Here is a 20,934-nt window from a genome sequence, read left to right as displayed (position 1 = left end):
ACCTAGCCCTGCCGGAGCCGGATTGGCATATAGAACAAAAGCGTTTGTTCCAATCATATCCAATTGCACGGTCCAAACGTGGAACTAACAGGTTTAATTGAGTTTATGTATTACCATTCACCGTGAGATTACTAAACTGTTTTCATACTGTTGGGCCTCAGCACGGTCAGGTGGTTTGGGGGCTCGAATCGTAATCCGAGATTCACGAGTTCGAATCTCCGTCACACCAAACACATACTCTTTCAATCGTGGGGGGCGTTATAATATTAAGGTAAATCCGACTATTCCTTGGTCAAATAGTAGCCCAAAGAGTTGGAGGTGTGTGGTGATGACTACCTGCTTTCCCTCTAGGCTCACACTGCTAAATTAGGGGACGGGTAACGCAGATCACCCTCGTGTAGTTTTGCGAAAAATTCAAAACAAACAAAACTAGCAAATTATACTGTGGGATTCATATGTTGCACAATGTAGAAAGAGACGTTCCCATTAATGTCTTAACCACTTAATCAGTTACGTGGAAATTTTGTATAACGTTATTTCCTTTAACATTTTCCGTTTTTCAACAGTTCGTTTGCATCTGGTTTTCATTACTTTTCACTTGCACGTTTATGTTTTACCGTTTCTTGGTTTTCCATAAAAGGTTTGTTATTTCACCTGTCACACATTTTTATCCTATTTGAAACAATATTGTACTTTCTTATTTACACAGTTGGAAAGCCTATGAATCTCTTCTCTGATTTCTATATATATGTATTTCATTCCCGTTTCATTCTATGATATTTAAGTAATAATAACAATACATAACTGAACAGGCTTTTCGTAGGTTCTGTTCAACGTGAAACACACTTACTATTACGTCAAAGAACACGAGAATGTTAATCGATAATTCTTTTTACAAAGATTCTAATGGATACAGTAGGATGCGTAAGTGACCGCGCATGCGTAAGAGCGAAGAACTGAAAAGAAAAAAAAAAACCCTAAAAATATTTAATTTCACTCTCGGAATTAGTTATTACTTGTATGTTGCTTTGGAAATGAGGAATTTGAACTATTCGCGTATTGGATCGATATCTGGCACAAGGAGGATGTTTCTACGCTAGAGGGCGCGTCTGTGAGTGAACAAGTCTGATTATAGACAGGAATCTCCAGTCTGTAAATAACAGCTAAACCTTCTTGTATTAAAATCTTCAAGTGAGCTTACACGGCCGTCCCTAGCTTTAAACTAATAAACTACAATGATGACAACTAGTCAACAGCACCCACCATTTCCTAGGTTCGTCTTTTTTTTATGTGTGTAACAAAATAGTGGGACTTGATCTTTACTCTTATAACGCACCAACATGTTAGCCACTGTGACACGCCCGCCCAACACTTGTGGAGTGGCTTTCGATTATCGGTCTGTACGCGAAGCGAAACTACAATGCTCTGTTAATTGTTCAGTTCTGTCATAGTTTGAATTTTGTTTATTTAATGCGACTTTACAGTTGACACCTTTTGCCTAATATTTTTTTTTAAATACAGAAATCAAAGTTAAATTGAAATTACTCTTACACCGATTACGCACGAATTTCCGCAAGGTATCGCTTCCAATTGGATGTCTTTGAGTCATTCGTCCTGCAACGTCTATGATTTACTTTTTTTTTTTTTTTAATTTCGCGCAAAGCTACTCGAGGGCTATCTGCGCTAGCCGTCCTTAATTTAGCAGTGTAAGACTAGAGGGAAGGCAGCTAGTCATCACCACCCACCACCGCCAACTCTTGAGCTACTCTTTTACCAACGAATAGTGGGTTTGACCGTTACATTTTATAGCGCCCCCCACGGCTGAAAGAGCGAGCATGTTTGGTGCGACCGGGATTCGAACCCGCGACCCTCGGATTATGAGTCGAACGCCTTACATTTTTGTAGATAATGTACACAGTCAAAAACGTTAGTGTATTAATGGATCTTTTTTATAAAATCAGGTTTTAGAACTTAACCCTAATTACTTACCTTAAGCACCATTTCCATCGTAAATACACCAGTGAAGGCGTAATCAAAGTAATTTAGAATTCTATTCTTCTCCGAATCTTCTACGACTGGATCTTCTGCAGCCAGTGCTATACTACTGAGTGAAATTATAATCATGATGAACAGGTCGAAGTAACGGAGGTTCACAACATAGTGAGCGGCGCGACGGATCCTTTTGGATAGAGTGAGAAAAATCAGTGTATGGGAAAATAAAGGTACTCTATACAGCCACATACTTACTGTACCAACACGAGGTATCATATTCAACAAATTTCATTCAACCATTCGCTAAGGCCAAACGATATTTTAAGTTCCAAATAAACATAATCAAGATGTGCTCGGGAATACAAGTTTTTCTTCAGGCGTCAATTTTGAGAGAAGTGGTAAATTCATTGACTTCACAATTGTTTTTTTAAACGGAGAGAATGACTTCAAAACGTTTCCAACTTTACAAGCCGAGACTGAAAGTTTAGAGGAGGTTTTTATTAAAACGGTTTGTTTTGGAATTTCGCACAAAGCTACTCGAGGGCTATCTGTGCTAGCCGTCCCTAATTTAGCAGTGTAAGACTAGAGGGAAGGCAGCTAGTCATCGCCACCCACCGCCAACTCTTGGGCTACTCTTTTACCAACGAATAGTGGGATTGACCATCACATTATAACACCCCCACGTCTGGGAGGGCGAGCATGTTTGGCGCGACTCGGGCGCGAACCCGCGACCCTCAGATTACAAGTCGCACGCCTTTACACGCTTGGCCATGCCGGGCCTTATTAAAACGGACAAGATTTCAGAAGTTTAGGTGGCAAACTTTCAAAAGTAACTTAATAAAACAATAAATTATCGTTGTTCAATTCTCCTCACGATATTACTCGAAAAACGTGTAATGGTTTGTGAAAGTATTACATATATAAGAAGACTTGTATACTTAACCTAATACTATGACAGTATGTGTAATAAATCTATCGATAAAAATAATTAATTTTCATTAATTCTGTCTAAACCCTTTGCCATAGAAATTGAATTCGATTAATATATTTTGATTAAAATGTTTACCAGGCGTAATGTCTGGTGTTACAGAGACTTCCACCTCAGTGATCAGCACAGAATATGGGCGATCATCCATGGTAATCAGAAACATAAAATGAAGTCGTTCTGTTTAATGGTAAATGACAGAAAACGTGGCTTTTATATGTATCAGGTCATCCCATAAGTAATGTCCGAAAATCTAATACAGAAAGTGAATCATCATTTCTGTTTTTGTAGAAGGTTTTAATAACTAAAATATGTAGTAGGACGTGTATAAAAATGTTCAGACAAATAAAATAAACTAACCCAACACCACTTATTCTGATCATTAATCAAATAAACCCTTATGAAGATGGATGTGTCTGAGGAGCACATTAGTCATATAATGATTTATGAATTTAAAAGGCAACAGTGCAGCAGAAACTACACGGAACATTCAAGGTGTTTATGGTGCGGAGTCTCTCAACGAAAGAAAATGTTGAAGGTGGTTTCAGAAGTTCAGATCAGGTGACTACAGCTTAAGTGATGCGCCACGTTCAGGTTTTCCTGTTGAGTTTAGTGATGACTTGCTGCTGGCTGAACTTGATGAAAATTGTGTTGTAACAGTTGAAGAACTAGCACAGAAGTTTAGTTCAACCCATTCAACAGTTGAAACTTTGTAGAATGGACGGCAACTGCCTGTTGTGGAGACACAAGTGTAGAGGACGACGTTTCGAAAGTCTTCCACCTTTCGTCTTCAAGGCAGTTGCCGTCCATTCTACAAAATTTTATCATGAATACTCTGCCTAAACAATCTATCAAAAAACACTTTTCAACAGTTCACCATCATCTGGAACAGCTTGGAAAGGTGTCAAAGCTTGGAAAATGGGTCCCCCATGATTTAACAGAAGCCATTCTCAGAGCAGGAGTGGACATTTCCACTTCTCTGGACTCTTGTGAACGTAACTCCTTTTTTGGACAGGATAGTGACTGGAGATGAAAAATGGATATTTTATAAAAATGTTAAACGCCTCAGACAATGGCTCAGTGCAGGTAAACCGGCTAAATCACAGCCCAAAATGGACCTCCACCCTAGGAAAGTTTTCTTAAGTATTTGATGGGATATTGTTGGTGTGATCCACTTTGTGTTGCTGCCACTCAATGTAACGATTACATCAGACTTCTGTTGTTAACAGTTAGATCGCTTGAATGTTGGACTGAAAGAAAAGAGGCCTGCTCTGATCAATCGTAAAGGTGTTGTGTTACACCAGGATAATGTATGGCTCCATACAGCAAGGATCACATCTGTACAGGTTGAAGATCTAGACTGGAAAAACTTCCACATCCTCCTTATTCTCCAGACCTTGTCCCGTCTGATTATCATCTGTATTAAAGTTTGCAGAACTATCTTGATGGAAAAGAGCTTGGAACACATGAAGATGTCAAAACTACCCTCTCTACATTGTTTTCCTCCAAACCCCAAGAATTTTATAGAAGTGACATTCAGAAGTTTGTAAATCATTTACAGGAAGTAATAATAATAATGAAACATACATTATTGAATAAATAACATTAAAAGACTTTGAAATCCTTTCTCTTTTTCTGAACCTAAAATCGGACATTACTTATGAGATGACTTAATAGTTTTAGGTATAAATACTGTTGTTGTTGTTTTGAATTAAGCACAAAGCTACTCAATGGGCTATCTGTGCTGTGCCCACCACGGGTACCGAAACCCGGTTTTTAGTGTTGTAAGTCAGCAGACATGCCGCTGAACCACTGAGGGGCCTAAATGCTGTTTACCCACCAGGTGGCTCAGCGATAGTGCTGAAGACTTGGAGAGCTAAAAATAGGATTTCCATACCCGTAGCGAGCATAACACAGATAGCTAATTGTATAGCTTTGTGCTCAATTACAAACAACCAAAGTAGTAATCGTTCGGTAAAGTAATGACAGATTTAAAATGTGCTCTATCTGTAATAATTATAGATCTAAAATGTGCTCTTATCTATAATAATTATTGATATAAAATGTGCTTTTATACACAACAATGAGAGACAAAATGTGCTTCTATCTATAATAATTGTAGATATAAAATGTGCTTTTATACACCACAATGAGAGACATAAAATGTGCTTCTATCTATAATAATTATAGATACAAAATGTGCTTTTATACACAACGAGAGACATAATATGTGCTTCTATCTATAATAATTATAGATAAAAATTTGCTCTTACACACAACAAAGAGACATAAAATGTGCTTCTATCTATAATAATTAGATATAAAATGTTTTTCTATACAACAATGACAGACATAAAATGTGTTTCTATCTATAATAATTAGATATAAAATGTGTTTCTATCTATAATAATTACAGATGTAAAATGTGTTTCTATCTATAATAATTAGATATAAAATGTTTTTCTATACAACAATGACAGACATAAAATGTGTTTCTATCTATAATAATTACAGATAAAATGTGTTTCTATCTATAATAATTAGATATAAAATGTGTTTCTATCTATAATAATTACAGATATAAAATGTGTTTCTATCTATAATAATTATAGACATAAAATGTGTTTCTATACAACAATGACAGACATAAAATGTGTTTCTATCTATAATAATTACAGATATAAAATGTGTTTCTATCTATAATAATTACAGACATAAAATGTGTTTCTATCTATAATAATTACAGATATAAAATGTGTTTCTATCTATAATAATTATAGACATAAAATGTGTTTCTATACAACAATGACAGATATAAAATGTGTTTCTATCTATAATAATTACAGACATAAAATGTGTTTCTATCTATAATAATTACAGACATAAAATGTGTTTCTATCTATAATAATTACAGATATAAAATGTGTTTCTATCTATAATAATTACAGACATAAAATGTGTTTCTATCTATAATAATTACAGACATAAAATGTGTTTCTATACAACAATGACAGATATAAAATGTGTTTCTATCTATAATAATTACAGACATAAAATGTGTTTCTATACAACAATGACAGATATAAAATGTGTTTCTATCTATAATAATTACAGACATAAAATGTGTTTCTATCTATAATAATTACAGACATAAAATGTGTTTCTATCTATAATAATTACAGATATAAAATGTGTTTCTATCTATAATAATTACAGATATAAAATGTGTTTCTATCTATAATAATTATAGACATAAAATGTGTTTCTATCTATAATAATTACAGATATAAAATGTGTTTCTATCTATAATAATTACAGATATAAAATGTGTTTCTATCTATAATAATTACAGACATAAAATGTGTTTTACTGTATAATAGTTACGTACTTTGTCCAATATTACAAATCAAGTTAATGAACGTAGGGATAGAACCTTTTTTACATGGAAAATAATAAGTCAGCTTTTATTAAATAATTATCCAAGTAAGTGAACATTAAAAAAGGTGAATCTTCTATGGAGTTAAACATTTCCTTGTAGTGACACTTTATATAACCATTCTTTGTTCTGTGACAACTTAAGAATGGTTTTTGTTTTCTACATAAAAGTAGAGAAATAAATTGGTGTGGTTGTGACGATAAAAAGTGTAAGTTTTGTCGTACGTTGGTGTGGTTGTAACAAAAAGCGAATATAAATGTACTTTAGTTAATATTTTTGTGCAAGAAAATACTAAAATCTTATTAAGGCTTTTTAAAAGCTCTAACTTTAAGTCGCAAAATAACGTTATCAGTTTATTTATTAATAGTGTTAAAGTAGCAGTGAAGCTAAACTCTAACTAAACTAAAGCACAAACGTACGCAAGTCACAGTGTTAATTCATCTCTTTATCGCGAACAAATCGTACTTAAATAAGGCTTAACTAACATTAGGCCTAAGACAAGTAGACTTAGGGATTTTGATATCCCCGACTAAAATTATTTTGTTTTTGTTCTAAAAGTCGTGTATTCTAATAAGAGCTGTTGAAATAAAGATACTAATGTTACTGAAAACATTTTGCAGGTTTCTACTAGTAATTAAAATATTTTGCTTACGGATTTGTAGGCGAAAAGAGGAACATTGATGAATAGGGCAGTACTGGCTTTGGACCCGCAATTTCTTCGTCCTCGTTTGTTCTGTCTTCATCCACTTCATTTCCATCTTCGTCTATAATAACAGCTCGCGTTTAAAGTCTAATCTCCAAAATAACAGGGCAACAATATTAAAAAGAAAAACCTTAATTGAAATTCACTCCTGCCAAGTTTAAAATAAGTTTGTTTAGTCGTCGAATGCATGAAAAAAAAAAAAACTCCACAAAAACAAACAAATACTGTAACACACCTAAACACTTTCTGGGCCACAAATAACAGAACAAAAAAGTTCTTGGCACAGATAGCCAAGCTGCTTTGTGCCAAAAACACCAAACTAACCAACCAACCAAAAAAGTTCAGGGAAAAATTACAAGTCTTCTTCGTGATTCTTAATTACAGGTAATAAATAGTTGTACAGTTTCTTGTTAAATAATCGTTTGTTTTCTTACTATCGTCTGAAAGATGAATATTTTCGTTTGAATGTTCTTTCTCACTTTCCTGAAGAGCTAATTTCTCCTGGCTGTATCTCTCGGTATTATCACCTCCACTGTATTTCTCCTGGCTGTATCTCTCGGTATTCTCATCACCACTGTATTTCTCCTGACTGTATCTCTCGGTATTATCACCTCCACTGCTGAAAATGAAATAATAAGTGAAAGCCAATTTTGCTCAGATTATTTCAAACTTTATCTTGTAGAAATAAAAAGATATAACGCTGAACTGAAAAAATCGTAGAAACAATTGAAAACTGTTATTTTTATCTGTTTCGAACTGCAAACATGTATTCTTTAAGTACTAGCTACCATAACATTTTTAATAGTCGCTAGTAAGTGACTTAGAATTGTCTTATCCTTTGGGTATATATGTTTATTTGATCATAAGTTATCCTAATACATCCGTATATATAGTAACAAAAATACAACTTATACGGTAGGAAAGTTCTGATTCTAATGGCTACAATAACAGAAGCTATTGGATACCAGAGAATGTTACGTACTCGTGATGGTGAGGGCAAGTTCACAGGTGGCGTTAATTGGCTGTTTTGGAAGTAACTCTTACTTAATGGAAGATTCATACTGCAGGTCGATACTTTGTAATTTATAAAATCGAAATCTTGTCTAATATAAAATTTAAAAAACGCAAACGAATTAATTATTCAGTTTAGTAGCTTCCTTACTCAATATGAAGCATAAAGACAATTTAATTATTTAAATTTGAAGCTTGTACTTGTATAGGAGTTATTTACACCACAAATAAAAAATTGATATGGAAATAAATTATCCAATACAGTGAAGGTGGAACAATGACTGTACCATAGTAATTACTAGTCATTTAGGTGCTCTCAAACATGATAAAACAGGTGTGTTTTTTTCTGTGTTGAAAAGTTCTAATCGGATTGGTTTATAAAGTTTGTTTATTACTTAAAACGTTTAAAACACTTTATACAAAAATTCTAAAACTAGGCTTTAAAATAAGTTATTTGCCAGCTGATCGTCAAATATACTTCTTCAAGGACATGTCTTTACAGTGCACGAAGCACACAACTAATTTTGTGCGTTATCTAATGAAGTTTATTCCATTCTTTTTAATGCCAGTTTTATTAATGTTAGTTACAATGTTTAACATACACAAAGATATATGATACTTTTATTAAGTTATCCTATATTTGTGATATATATTTTAATTATGAGAACTATTTTTCATAGTTAACTTGATACATTGATTTAAGCCTGACATAAAATGTCTAAGTAGGTCGAAACTCATGAGGTATTACTAGGATTACGACCGAAAACATCGATAACTGCAAGGACATCCAATCAGTATATTTTAACGATTACAATTTTGGTTTCATGGCATTGCATACCAATAGTTAGACTGATAAAGTAGCTGCATTAATTATTAGGTTAATGTCGAGCTTTGATCTACGTAAGTAGTTTGGTTTGATCCTATTATCAACAAATTCTGATCAAAATTCATTTGAAAATTACTTATAAGTTGCCACAGTTTTATGTTTCTGTGTTATCTTCAGTATCAAATAACACATTCGAAATTTCTAGATGAAACATTCACTTTGATGGTTATCACAAAAAGATAACTTGTGCTGATTATCGACTGACTTTCAAGGAAGATACTCGTATGCTAGTTTTTTAAAACAAATAAGCTTTTTATTTTATTATTTCATTCATTTACGAATATAAGTGTTGTGTATCAAATATCTTAGGCCTAGGCGAATCAACGAGCAAGGTTACAAATTTTAGTGGAAAAAACTAAGAAATAACTCACTATTTAAACTGTGTGTTTATTCCATCGGGATTTTTCAGGGGTGACGGGGGACAAATGTTTACTTGAGGGGGATCTGATCCGGAATTATTGTTGTTTCCCAGGTGCCAGTCAACCGCATCCTTTCCCAAATTGTCCTTAGTTCGCTAAACAGACATGATAAAAAAAAACGGTATAGTTTGTTTGCTGTGCTGTCAATTAGTGTCTTTCTACCATATTAGGGGCTGGAATGCTAACATTAAAAGGTAAGTTTTTACCTTACTTACCCCCAAACTGTAGTACCTTATTTTTTTTATTTCAATTAATCCTTTACTTGGGAGACTGTAGGCAGTGAAGGGTGATATAAATGTGGGACGTTGTGGGCTTGAGCACTTACACCTCGTTCTCCTAATTTCTATTTCTAATTCTATATCTACTGCTATTCTTTATTTCTTATGTGGGACTGGCAAAAGGAGGTTAAGACTGATAGACGGTGTATCCCCACCGCTCTGTGGGTCCTACTTCCTCAGTCACCTCCATAACCTGCGATACATTTTACAATCCCACAGAAAATCCCTGGGATCTTTTTGTTAAATCTGTTTTTGAACTAAAGTAACAAATTATATATATAATGTCAAGCGTCTGCGAATTGTCCAAGTAATTTATTAATAAATCATGCCTTAAAGTTTGGAAAATACTAATGGTTAATATATCAGTACCTGTAGCCAAAGGATACTGTATACATCGTTAGATCATATTTCCGGTCTGCTTGATTAACATTAAACAACACATGGTCCACAGGGACAACGTTTATGACAGGAATGCAATGATAATTACAGTCACTGTAAGCTGAACATGTTTATTAAACTATAGCATGATTCCTAATGTTTTACATTTTATGATGAACACAAAAAATATCATGGGATTTGGAGTGGCCCTAATTTAGCAAACACACACACAGCTATTTCGTATATTCTACTAGTTTGTTCACAGTTATATTTCCCTGATACGCTGTAACACAAACATTTACAACACAAGTTCATATTTTACACTCAAACAACTATTTGTTCTTCTAAACAATGTTTCAAACTAAACCACAGCATGGACACTTTGTTTTTTACTTCAAGATCAAAAGTTTTCACACCAAGAGATTATTTTTTATGATTAAGTAATGTTCGAAACTAAACCATATCTTGGAAAACGTTTCTGTTATACCTTAAGCTTAAATAAGATTTCAAACTAAGTTGTATCTTACATACACACACACACCTTTTCTATGCTTCAAGGTCAAATAAACTTCACCTTTAACAGTTTAACATTAACTGAGTTTGTGTTTTTCATATAGAAAAGCCACTTCGAGCTTTCTGCTGAGTCAGCCGAGGGGAATCGAACCCCTAATGTCAGCGTTGAAAATTCGTAGACTTACCGCTGTACCAAGGGAGGACTGAAATTAATTAATTATACATTTATAGACACACACACACACTACATTTGTTAATATTATTTAAATTCATCAAAATTCAATGTTATTATATTTTTGTGATAATTGTATTACACTAAACAAATTACAATCTCTGTGAACGAGATTAAACGACAGAGGCATGCGCAAACCTTACCTCTTTATCTTCTTTATCTTCCTCCTCTTCAGCGGCAGTGAGTTCCTGAGCATTAGCCAAGTTGTCCACAGCGATAGCCAAGAATACATTCAGAAGGGTGTCTTTAGTTAGGCTTAGGAAAATGTTTCAGTTAGACTTAAAAAAAAAAAAAAGTTTGCAACTAGGCTTAAACACGTGCTGATATAATATCTGATAGATACTCTGCGAAATAATTAGGCCCCCGCTGTGATAGCGGTACGTCTTTAAATTTGCTTAATTAAAATCGGGGGTAAGATTCCTCTCGGTGAAGAGAGCAGGTAGTCCAGTCAAGGCTTTGCTATAAAGAAAACACACACATAGTACGTATAATCTATTCATGTTACTACACTCACCAATCTTCAGGGTATACCGCAAGGCTTATCGCGGCAAACTCGTGTCATACACTCAAAGAAAAAAAAAAAGAAAGCTTCCCACTGGCACAGCGGTGTGTCTGCGGACTTACAACACTAGAAACCGGGTTTTGATACCTGTGGTGGACAGAGCACAGATAGCCCGTTGTGTAGCTCAACATTAAACAAACATATAATATATACTTTTCTGGATAAATCAATTTCGAAAAACGGTTAATAACTATACTGATCAAACCTCATCGTATTTTTGAAATCCTTGCTGTATATTCCAAATTAGTATTGGAAGATTATTTTTTTTGAATTTCGCGCAAAGCTACACGAGGGCTGTCTGCGCTAGCCGTCCCTAATTTAGTAGTGTAAGACTAGATGAAAGGCAGCTAGTCATCACCACCAGTCGCCAACTCTTGGGCTACTTTTTTTACCAACGAATGGGATTCACCGTAACATCATAACGCCCCCACGGCTAAAAGGGCGAGCATTACGGGAATTCGAACCATCGACCCTCGGATTACGGGTCGAGTGCCTTAATCACCTGGTCATGCCGGGCCAGTATTGGAAAATCGCAGGTTAACCCACCCGCACCCATTAACATTTTCGGGGTTCAACCAAAATTGACCGAGATGGGTCGGTATGAGGGAAGCGAGTTTATAAGTTGAGAAGATGCAAAATAAAGATTATGTTGATTCTATAGAATATCACTGTAGGAAATCCTTACTCGCTTTTCAGTTGAAGGCCTGATTTAGAAAAAAAAGTTTTATATGAGTAATCATCACGCATATCCTCAATTAGTCCTCAGTTTAGTCAAGTTATAAAACAGTCACATTAACCAGTCGCCAAAATTGTTACACTAGATTCCTAAATATTTCAGTTTACACAGCAATAACTATCAGTTGATAAAAAATGGTTCCGGTGCTTGGGGAATTAACTTTCAAAATCTTTAGCGAGTCAAATGTGCGTCAACTTCTAAAACATGTTTACTTGTTCCATGAAGCTGACTTAAAGTAAAAAATTTAACTCATATATAAAGTGCAAATAAAGAGGTCGCTGTTTGTTACTTACGAATACCTCAAGTCTATGTCGTATTATTTGTTTCACCTTATACTAATAAATGTGCAGAAAATGTATTTATGATTTATTAAAGTTATAGTGTAAAATCAAATGTTCTTGTTAAAGCTCTGAGAGAATAATTTTGACCATCTTGATGACGTAATGCTTGTATGAAACGTCATCAGGCTGATGACGTCATGTATGTATAATACAAATGATCAGTAAATAAAAACAAAATTAACATTTCAAGTGCTTATACGAACATTAGAGAGTGTGTGTCGTGACTAAGTATGTGACACACTCTAATCCTGTTTAAGATCAGGCAAAAATTAAACAACGAGTATTTGTGAAGAAAGTTTGTTTGTTTTTTTCTGTTAAATTCGCACAAGCTATTTGCGCTAGGTGTTCCTAATTTAGTTTGAACTGATAGAACAGACAGAATTCACGAAGCTAGCCAACAGTGCCTACCGTAAGATATTAGGAGACCCGGATCAGATAATAGTAACTGACTGTCTATCCTGTTATGCACCCACAACATTTTCCCATTGGGAATTGAACCCTGGGCCAGGCACGATTAGGTAATTTATACAGAATCCCAATATAAATAATGTATAACTTAGGTTTAACAATTTCCACTGTATACTAACATTCCTCTGTAAAATAATTTCATATTACAAAGTGACAAAAGAAACTACTGACCTTGCTAATATATCCCAATTCTATCTTACAGCTTAAGAAACATTTTTCTCATGAATATTTTAAACTGCATTAGTGATTCGTAGACCTTGAACGTTTTCTTACTAGGAGATAAGGTTATTTGATAAACAGGAATCAGCCCTAAAGAACACAGTTTCCAAATAATACAAGCATAATAAAATAGCTGTTTGATAAACAGGAATCAGCCCTAAAGAACACAGTTTCCAAATAATACAAGCATAATAAAATAGCTGTTTGATAAACAGGAACTAGTCCTAAAGAACACAGTTTCCAAATAACACAAGCATAATAAAATAGCTGTTAAATAAACAGGAACCAGTCCTAAAGGCTATACTTTCCAAATAACACCATTATAATAAAATAGCTGTTAAATAAACAGGAACCAGTCTTAAAGAATACAGTTTCCAAATAACACAAGTATAATAAAATAGCTGTTAAATAAACAGGAACCAGTCTTAAAGAATACAGTTTCCAAATAACACCATTATAATAAAATAGCTGTTAAATAAACAGGAACCAGTCTTAAAGAATACAGTTTCCAAATAACACCATTATAATAAAATAGCTGTTAAATAAACAGGAACCAGTCCTAAAGGATACAGTTTCCAAATAACACCATTATAATAAAATAGCTGTTAAATAAACAGGAACCAGTCCTAAAGGCTATACTTTCCAAATAACACCATTATAATAAAATAGCTGTTAAATAAACAGGAACCAGTCTTACAGAATGCAGTTTCCAAATAACACCATTATAATAAAATAGCTGTTAAATAAACAGGAACCAGTCCTAAAGGATACAGTTTCCAAATAACACCATTATAATAAAATAGCTGTTAAATAAACAGGAACCAGTCCTAAAGGATACAGTTTCCAAATAACACCATTATAATAAAATAGCTGTTAAATAAACAGGAACCAGTCCTAAAGGCTATACTTTCCAAATAACACCATTATAATAAAATAGCTGTTAAATAAACAGGAACCAGTCTTACAGAATGCAGTTTCCAAATAACACCATTATAATAAAATAGCTGTTAAATAAACAGAAACCAGTCCTAAAGGATACAGTTTCCAAATAACACCATTATAATAAAATAGCTGTTAAATAAACAGGAACCAGTCCTAAAGGATACAGTTTCCAAATAACACAAGTATAATAAAATAGAGACTGTAGATCATTCCACTACGAATCCCCCCCTGAGATTCAATACCATTGTACATTACTTCGTTCCAGTCTTCTCCTGTTAAAATCTGTATTAAAAAGGCGAAAAGTTCGTTATGTCGATACTTAATCGATGTTATTTTGATATATTTTAACGTTAAAATACTATTAAATATATCCCTTCAAATGATTTATAATACCGTGGCTTACATGTATCTGATGGTTTTCTTACGGACATTAATTACTTCTAGAATCTCATTTCTAGTTGAAACTTAACAAAAGCGGATTTAACATTATTTTAAAAATATAAATTTCTTCATATGTTTCTAAATGTTTTTTTCTTGTACCGAACACTTTAGCGAAAAATCGTAAAAAAGGCTTGATAACTTTCTGTAGTACCGCCAAGTTAGGCCTAGAGAAAAATTCATAAATATATTTCCTGATCCGTAACAGTCCGCTTGTTCTTACCTGAAACACTGTGAGCAAGGCAATAGGAAAAGTGTTGAAATTGGCTGATGGAGTGCCCTCTGGAAAATTGAAGCTGTTTGAAGAAAAAAATTAAAATCGATTAAAAAAACGGAATGAAATATGACTGAAAATAATGTGTATTGATTCGAATCATGGAGACTTGCATTTTCAATTTTTTAGTCACAATAATAAAGAAATAAAATAGCTATTTTTGTCACGTGCCATCATTCTCATATGATGTCAAACTTACGATAACAGACAAAGATGAAAAAAAAAAAAACCAGCTGGAAATACCAATTACAGAATAAACACACTAAACCCAATATTAAATAACGGATATTTTTCCAAATATTTATTATACAGGTACCGGTATATTTCACTTCCAGAAATCTCTTGAAGAATGCACTAGCTTTCTCAGTGTGTGCATGTAGAAATTCTGTTTTTTGTTTATTTTTTTTAATTTCGCGCAAAGCTACTCGAGGGCTATCTGCGCTAACAGTCCTTAATTTAGCAGTGTAAGACTAGAGGGAAGGCAGCTAGTCATCGCCACCCACCGCCAACTCTTGGGCTACTCTTTTATAGTAGTATTGACCGTAAAATTATAACGCCTCCACGGCTGAAAGGGGGAACATATTTGGTGCGACAGTGATTCGAACCTGCGACCCTCAGATTACGAGTTGAACGCTTTAACCTACCTGGCCCTGACGGCCATATGAAGAACTAATGAAATATTGTTTATAATCGATAATATTACTACTCTTCATTACGATGTCAGATAACACGGAGCTTCCAGAGAAACATTTAACACAAAGATAGGATACCATATAACCTAATGAGGTGGATCTTTCTTCTTCGGGGTCCACTTTTCGAAAAGTATTCTTTTTTTTTTTTAACAGCTTCGTAAATTTTTTCATACCTACTTTTCTTGGAAACATAATACATTGACTTTGTACATTGTATATATAATCAGTAACTATCGTTATGAAATCGTAACACTTGAATGAAACAGCCAGCTACACGTACATCACCCCTTATCACTTGTTTGAACGCGAGTAAAACACGTGATTCCAAACAGTATACACTCCAATCGTTATGGCCCGACATGACCAGGTGGGTTGAGACGTTCGACTCGTAATCTGAGGGTCGCGGGTTCGAATCCCCGTCGCACCAAACATGCTCGCCCCTTTTAGCCGTGGGGGCGTTATAATGTGACGGTAAGTTCCACTACTCGTTGGTAAAAGAGTAGCCCAAGAGTTCGCGGTGGGTGGTGATGACTAGCTGCCTTCCCTCTAGTCTTAACACTGCTAAATTAGGGAAGGCTAGCTTTGCGCGAAATTCCAAGAAACATACAAACCTATAACTATGTATAACCGATTACCACAGCTGTCTGTAAATACTGCTCTACGGTTACTTAAAACTGATACTTAAGCCTATTTAAGCGGAAAGTTCTACAGCAATCAATACCCGACGTATACGCATACGCATCTGTGAAATACACCTTTTGCGTTACTTGTAGCTGTCTCTACAAGTGATTTACACACCTGTTAATAGTTAATATTTAGGGGGAGGCTGGCGATATTTTAACCCTCACCCTTAAAAATATAGAACAGTAAAAATGTATCAACTTTAGGCATCCCAATTCATTCATACATCAGATCGAGTCATCGGTCTTTCAGACGCAATCACGTTGTTAATCACTAACCACTGTTAGTGGCCAGGCAAGGCCTAACTATTGTTCGAACTGTAAAACTACGAACTAAGCTCCAAATTAAGACACGTTGTCGCATTTTTTAACTACATTCAAAAGCGCGAATGAACGTATGACACAACAATTAAATGCCTACCACCTCTTGGTCATCAACACCTGTTGATGCAATGATTTCCATTGGTTGTTTATAAGCCAAGATTTGGACTGACCCCGTTAACCATGCATCCGGCCTCAAAATCATTGTTAAGCTCGGTAAAAAGAAAATTCATTGTTTTCGTCACAAGTAAATACAAATTGGCCCGGCATGGCCTAGCGCGTTAAGGCGTGCGCTTCGTAATCTGAGGGTCGCGGGTTCGCGCCCGAGTCACGCCAAACATGCTCGCCCTCCCAGCCGTGGGGCGTTATAATGTGACGGTCAATCCCACTTTTCGTTGGTAAAAGAGTAGCCCAAGAGTTGGCGGTGGGTGGTGATGACTAGCTGCCTTCCCTCTAGTCTTACACTACTAAATTAGGGACGGCTCGGTGCAGTGGGCTAACAACCTACTCACTTAAATACCTGTTCATGAAACCGCAAGTGATTGCGGCCCTATGTTCCTTGACGGAATCGAGTGGTAGATAGATAGAAATACAAACTGTAAACTCAAGTATTATTTAGTTTGTCGATATAATAGTATACTTACGCCCCACCGAACAGTTGCATCCCTAAAAGAGCGAAGATGAGAATGAACAGGAAAAGCAAGAAGAGAAGACTGATGATGGATCGCATGCTGCTGAGAAGTGAGATTACCAGGTTACGCAAAGAAGCCCAATACCTGGAAAAACAAACGATAGGAAGTTCCATAAGTAGCGCCTTAACATTCGTAACGGACCTATGATTGATTCTAAGCCTTACTTACGGTCACATTTAATTACGAAAGTTGCAGATTATTATTATGGTATACAAACGTAACACATATTTATTTGTTTCTGCAGTATTAACGTTGATTCTATATTTATTATTTAGTCCTCAATATTTAACGGTGAACATAAAAAAACATGGCCCCGAATATTGTAGAGATTTTCTGCAAATTACTTCGCTTCTGTAACTTTAACGTTCCTTCTGTAATATCAGATTTCACCTTCTAGGGTCTCCAAGGGCTTCAGGTCTTTCAGTTAGACCAATGGGTGAAATCTGTCCAACAAAAAAAATTCAAGAGAGAGTGATCAGTCACGTGCGGACACCAATATTACAAAGCTTATTAAAGGCAATGAGTTCAATTCTCAAAGTGTACCCTTCTCTCTAGCTAATGGCCGTGAGTAGGTGAGCCAATCCTAGCAAGCGGACATTATGTACCCTTGTCAATTTACATTTAATAGTCCATGTTCATTACACGCCATGTCCGTTATTCCTAGACTTAAACTCTGTCGACTCTAAGTCAGCATTTATCTGGAATAACCACATCATGTCGAACCTACTCTTTAGTGGAATTAACCGATGGAGCCACACAGCGTAGCCAGTTTCACCTGATCATTGGAACGAACTTCATTCTTATAAACTAAATTGGAAATTATACATTTTCAATTTGAACGGCGCGTTAAGCGCACATAGATTAAACGGCTAGGTCAGAGACCCCCTACGATTCAGGCACAACCTTTCCTAATTTTGAGCTACCGAACAAGGAGAAGGGGGAACCGTTTGTCACAAAAGCTTTTCCCAATTTGAATGGGATAACGAGAGAGACTGTTACTCCTACAACACAATCACAGTTGAAAATGCATAGCGTGTTTGGCGGCATTATTGCGTAAGACAGACTTTCAGGTCTGGGGCCGGCACGTCAACCATTAGACCACACTCAAATAACAACTTCAAGACTATACCTTCATACGTCGTTATAAATTTTAAAAATTTGCAAAATACCTCGGAAATCGCAGTCCAGCAAAATATCACAGATCATAATTATTAATCACCATCGAAATATAGTTCAGACTTTTAGGTTTCATTTTTGGTTTCTAGAATACGATTTTTGGACTTGTCTGTATTCGTATTGTATTTTGTTTGTATTTTCTTATAGCAAAGCCACATCGGGCTATCTGCTGAGCCCACCGACGGGAATCGAACCCCTGATTTTAGCGACGTAAATCCGTAGACATACCGCTGTACTAGCGGGGAGCTTGTCTGTATTCACTGGAAAAAGTTTTGAACCGATGTGTTTTTATCAACGACTCTTAGTAGAACAGAAAATAACACTTTTAATTTATCAGTTATAAATATGGTCACAAATAAGAAATATAAATTATTTTTAAAATCATGAACAGGTACTTACTTGGTGACTTTAAAAATCCTGAGCAACCTTAAAGCTCTCAAGACAGATAAACCAAAAGAACCATCTCTAAAACTCGACCAAATAACCTCGAATATACTACCGGCAATAACCTGATACAAGAAAATAAAAAAAGTAGGAAGCTCATTACATTTTTATACAAAACTAATAAAAGGTCAGTTCTTAAGCATTAGTTCTATGTGCCTTCAATTAGTTTGTTATATATAAAATCACAGAGGTAAGTGTTAATGACAAAGAATGGATTTGGGATAAAAATGCTTCATAAGATAAGCTCACCTTTAAGTTATACGAGGGCTGTTCAAGAAATACGCGACTGACGTCATAAAACAAAATGTACTTTATTTAGAAGTTACAGGTCTGGGACCCCTTCAAAGTACTCTCCTCCCCAACGCACACACTTATCCCAACGGTGTTTCCACTTGTTGAAACAGTCCTGGCACGCTTCTTTAGTAATGTCCTCCAGCTCCTTCGTCGCATTTGCCTTAATCTCGGGAATCGTCTCAAATCTTCTTCCTTTCAAGGGTCTTTTGAGTTTGGGGAACAAGAAAATATCGCAAGGAGCAAAGTCAGGTGAGTAGGGGGGTGGGGAAGAACAGTGATTAAGTGTTTGACCAAAACTCACGAGTTCTGAGGGCTGAATTTCGCAGCAACGCGGTGCATCTTCAATTTTTCGGTCAAAATCTCGTAACAAGATCCAACTAATATCCCAAACTCTTCAGCAAGCTCCCTGACAGTCAGACGTCGATTTGCCCGCACCAGGATGTTGATTTTGTCGACGTGTGGGTCGTCAGTTGACGTGGAAGGACTTCCAGGACGCTCATCATCTTCAATGGACTGTCGACCATCCTTAAAACGTTTATGCCACTTGAAACATGCCATACGATTCATAGTAACATCACCGTAGGCCGTGTTAAGCATAGCAAAAGTTTTAGTCGCAGAGTTTCTAAGTTTAACACAAAATTTCACAGCAGGTCGTTGCTCCTTCAGGTCATTCATTCTGAAATCCGCCAAACGAAAAAATCGCACTTCACTTAAACCCGCGTAGCTAATACACAAATGAAGATATCTGCAATCGGGAAATGGCGTCGTAATCAGCTGATCTGTGCGAACCTAGCGACACCAAGCGGATTCCCCTGGAACCAACTGGAGCCGCGCAATTCAAACAGTCCGCGTATTTTTTGAACAGACCTCGTATAACGTCTTTGTGGGTTAATGATAAATTCAAAGTTCTAAATCATGGCATTTCGTAGTTCCAGGTTTCTAAAATGATATGGGTTATACATTAAACAACCCTAAAAGACGATCAACTAACTGCCTTCTTTAACCTGTTCAGTGCCGTAGACGAGACAACTCGTCCAAGCCTATCGGTAACACAGTGCCACGGACGAGTTAATTCGTTCTCAATAATACCTAACTTCAACGATAGATGTCAGCACCATAGATGCATTTGACCTACTTACAAATTGTTTCACTTTCTATCCCAAATGGCGTCACGAAAAAGTTACAAAATGAAGAAGCATTAGAGTTGAATTGTAGCAGCTGAAATACTTGGCAGTCAACAGGTTAACAAAAGCCTAAAGGATCAGTTTCATCTTGCAATAACATAATAAAAGTACAGTAAAACTACTCTATGAAATATATACGTACCACGCAATCAAACCTATTGAAAGCCGATTCAAAATATATACGTGGCCCTAAGGCGTACATTTTCATCAACATTTCGAAGATGAACAGTCCCAAAAATACAAATTCTGCAAAAACTAAAAAAAAACAGAAGTGCGTTTAACACACGAAAACAGCAAAACTAGTTATAAACAGTAGTTAATTTAGGTAATATCAACAATATTTTAGGTCAGTCTATTATTACAACTGGTTTTATTATTAAAAATAAGGCATTTACATATGAAGTTAGGGTAAGGGCATCAGCTATAATTACTAGAAACGATTGATTGGTTAAAAGCAGATCTTTCTACAAAAAATTAAACTAATCTTTTTTAATTCTTAAACACGTTAAAAGTCCAAAGAATAAATGTACAAGAACACACATTCGAGAGATGTTAAGAATAGTAAGTATTTGAAACAGAGTTCTTCTATTATCCAAATTCAAACGTCATATGAGATAACAGCATGTGATTGAAGACAA

The 20,934-nt window shown here is 35.4% G+C and overlaps 1 protein-coding gene across 1 annotated transcript in view; it reads right to left on the bottom strand.

The window, feature by feature from the left end:
• Positions 1 to 20,934, bottom strand: part of LOC143245272 (voltage-dependent calcium channel type A subunit alpha-1-like) — a 121,722-nt gene that overhangs the window by 100,624 nt on the left and 164 nt on the right. The window contains exons 2-11 of the mRNA XM_076491430.1: positions 20,439 to 20,551; positions 18,774 to 18,883; positions 17,151 to 17,282; positions 14,763 to 14,835; positions 14,266 to 14,383; positions 10,977 to 11,077; positions 9,385 to 9,527; positions 7,551 to 7,735; positions 7,066 to 7,177; positions 1,990 to 2,179 (exon numbers count right to left, since the gene is read on the bottom strand). Of these exons, the coding sequence (XP_076347545.1) occupies positions 1,990 to 2,179; positions 7,066 to 7,177; positions 7,551 to 7,735; positions 9,385 to 9,527; positions 10,977 to 11,077; positions 14,266 to 14,383; positions 14,763 to 14,835; positions 17,151 to 17,282; positions 18,774 to 18,883; positions 20,439 to 20,510 (1,236 nt within the window). The 5' untranslated portion in view covers positions 20,511 to 20,551. The remainder of the gene's footprint in view (positions 1 to 1,989; positions 2,180 to 7,065; positions 7,178 to 7,550; positions 7,736 to 9,384; positions 9,528 to 10,976; positions 11,078 to 14,265; positions 14,384 to 14,762; positions 14,836 to 17,150; positions 17,283 to 18,773; positions 18,884 to 20,438; positions 20,552 to 20,934) is intronic.

The sequence above is a fragment of the Tachypleus tridentatus genome, chromosome 2 (genome assembly GCF_004210375.1).
Source record: "Tachypleus tridentatus isolate NWPU-2018 chromosome 2, ASM421037v1, whole genome shotgun sequence".
Classification (NCBI taxonomy): domain Eukaryota; kingdom Metazoa; phylum Arthropoda; class Merostomata; order Xiphosura; family Limulidae; genus Tachypleus; species Tachypleus tridentatus.
The sequence above is the reverse complement of the archived record's forward strand: the minus strand, read 5'-3'. Positions and strand labels throughout refer to the sequence as shown.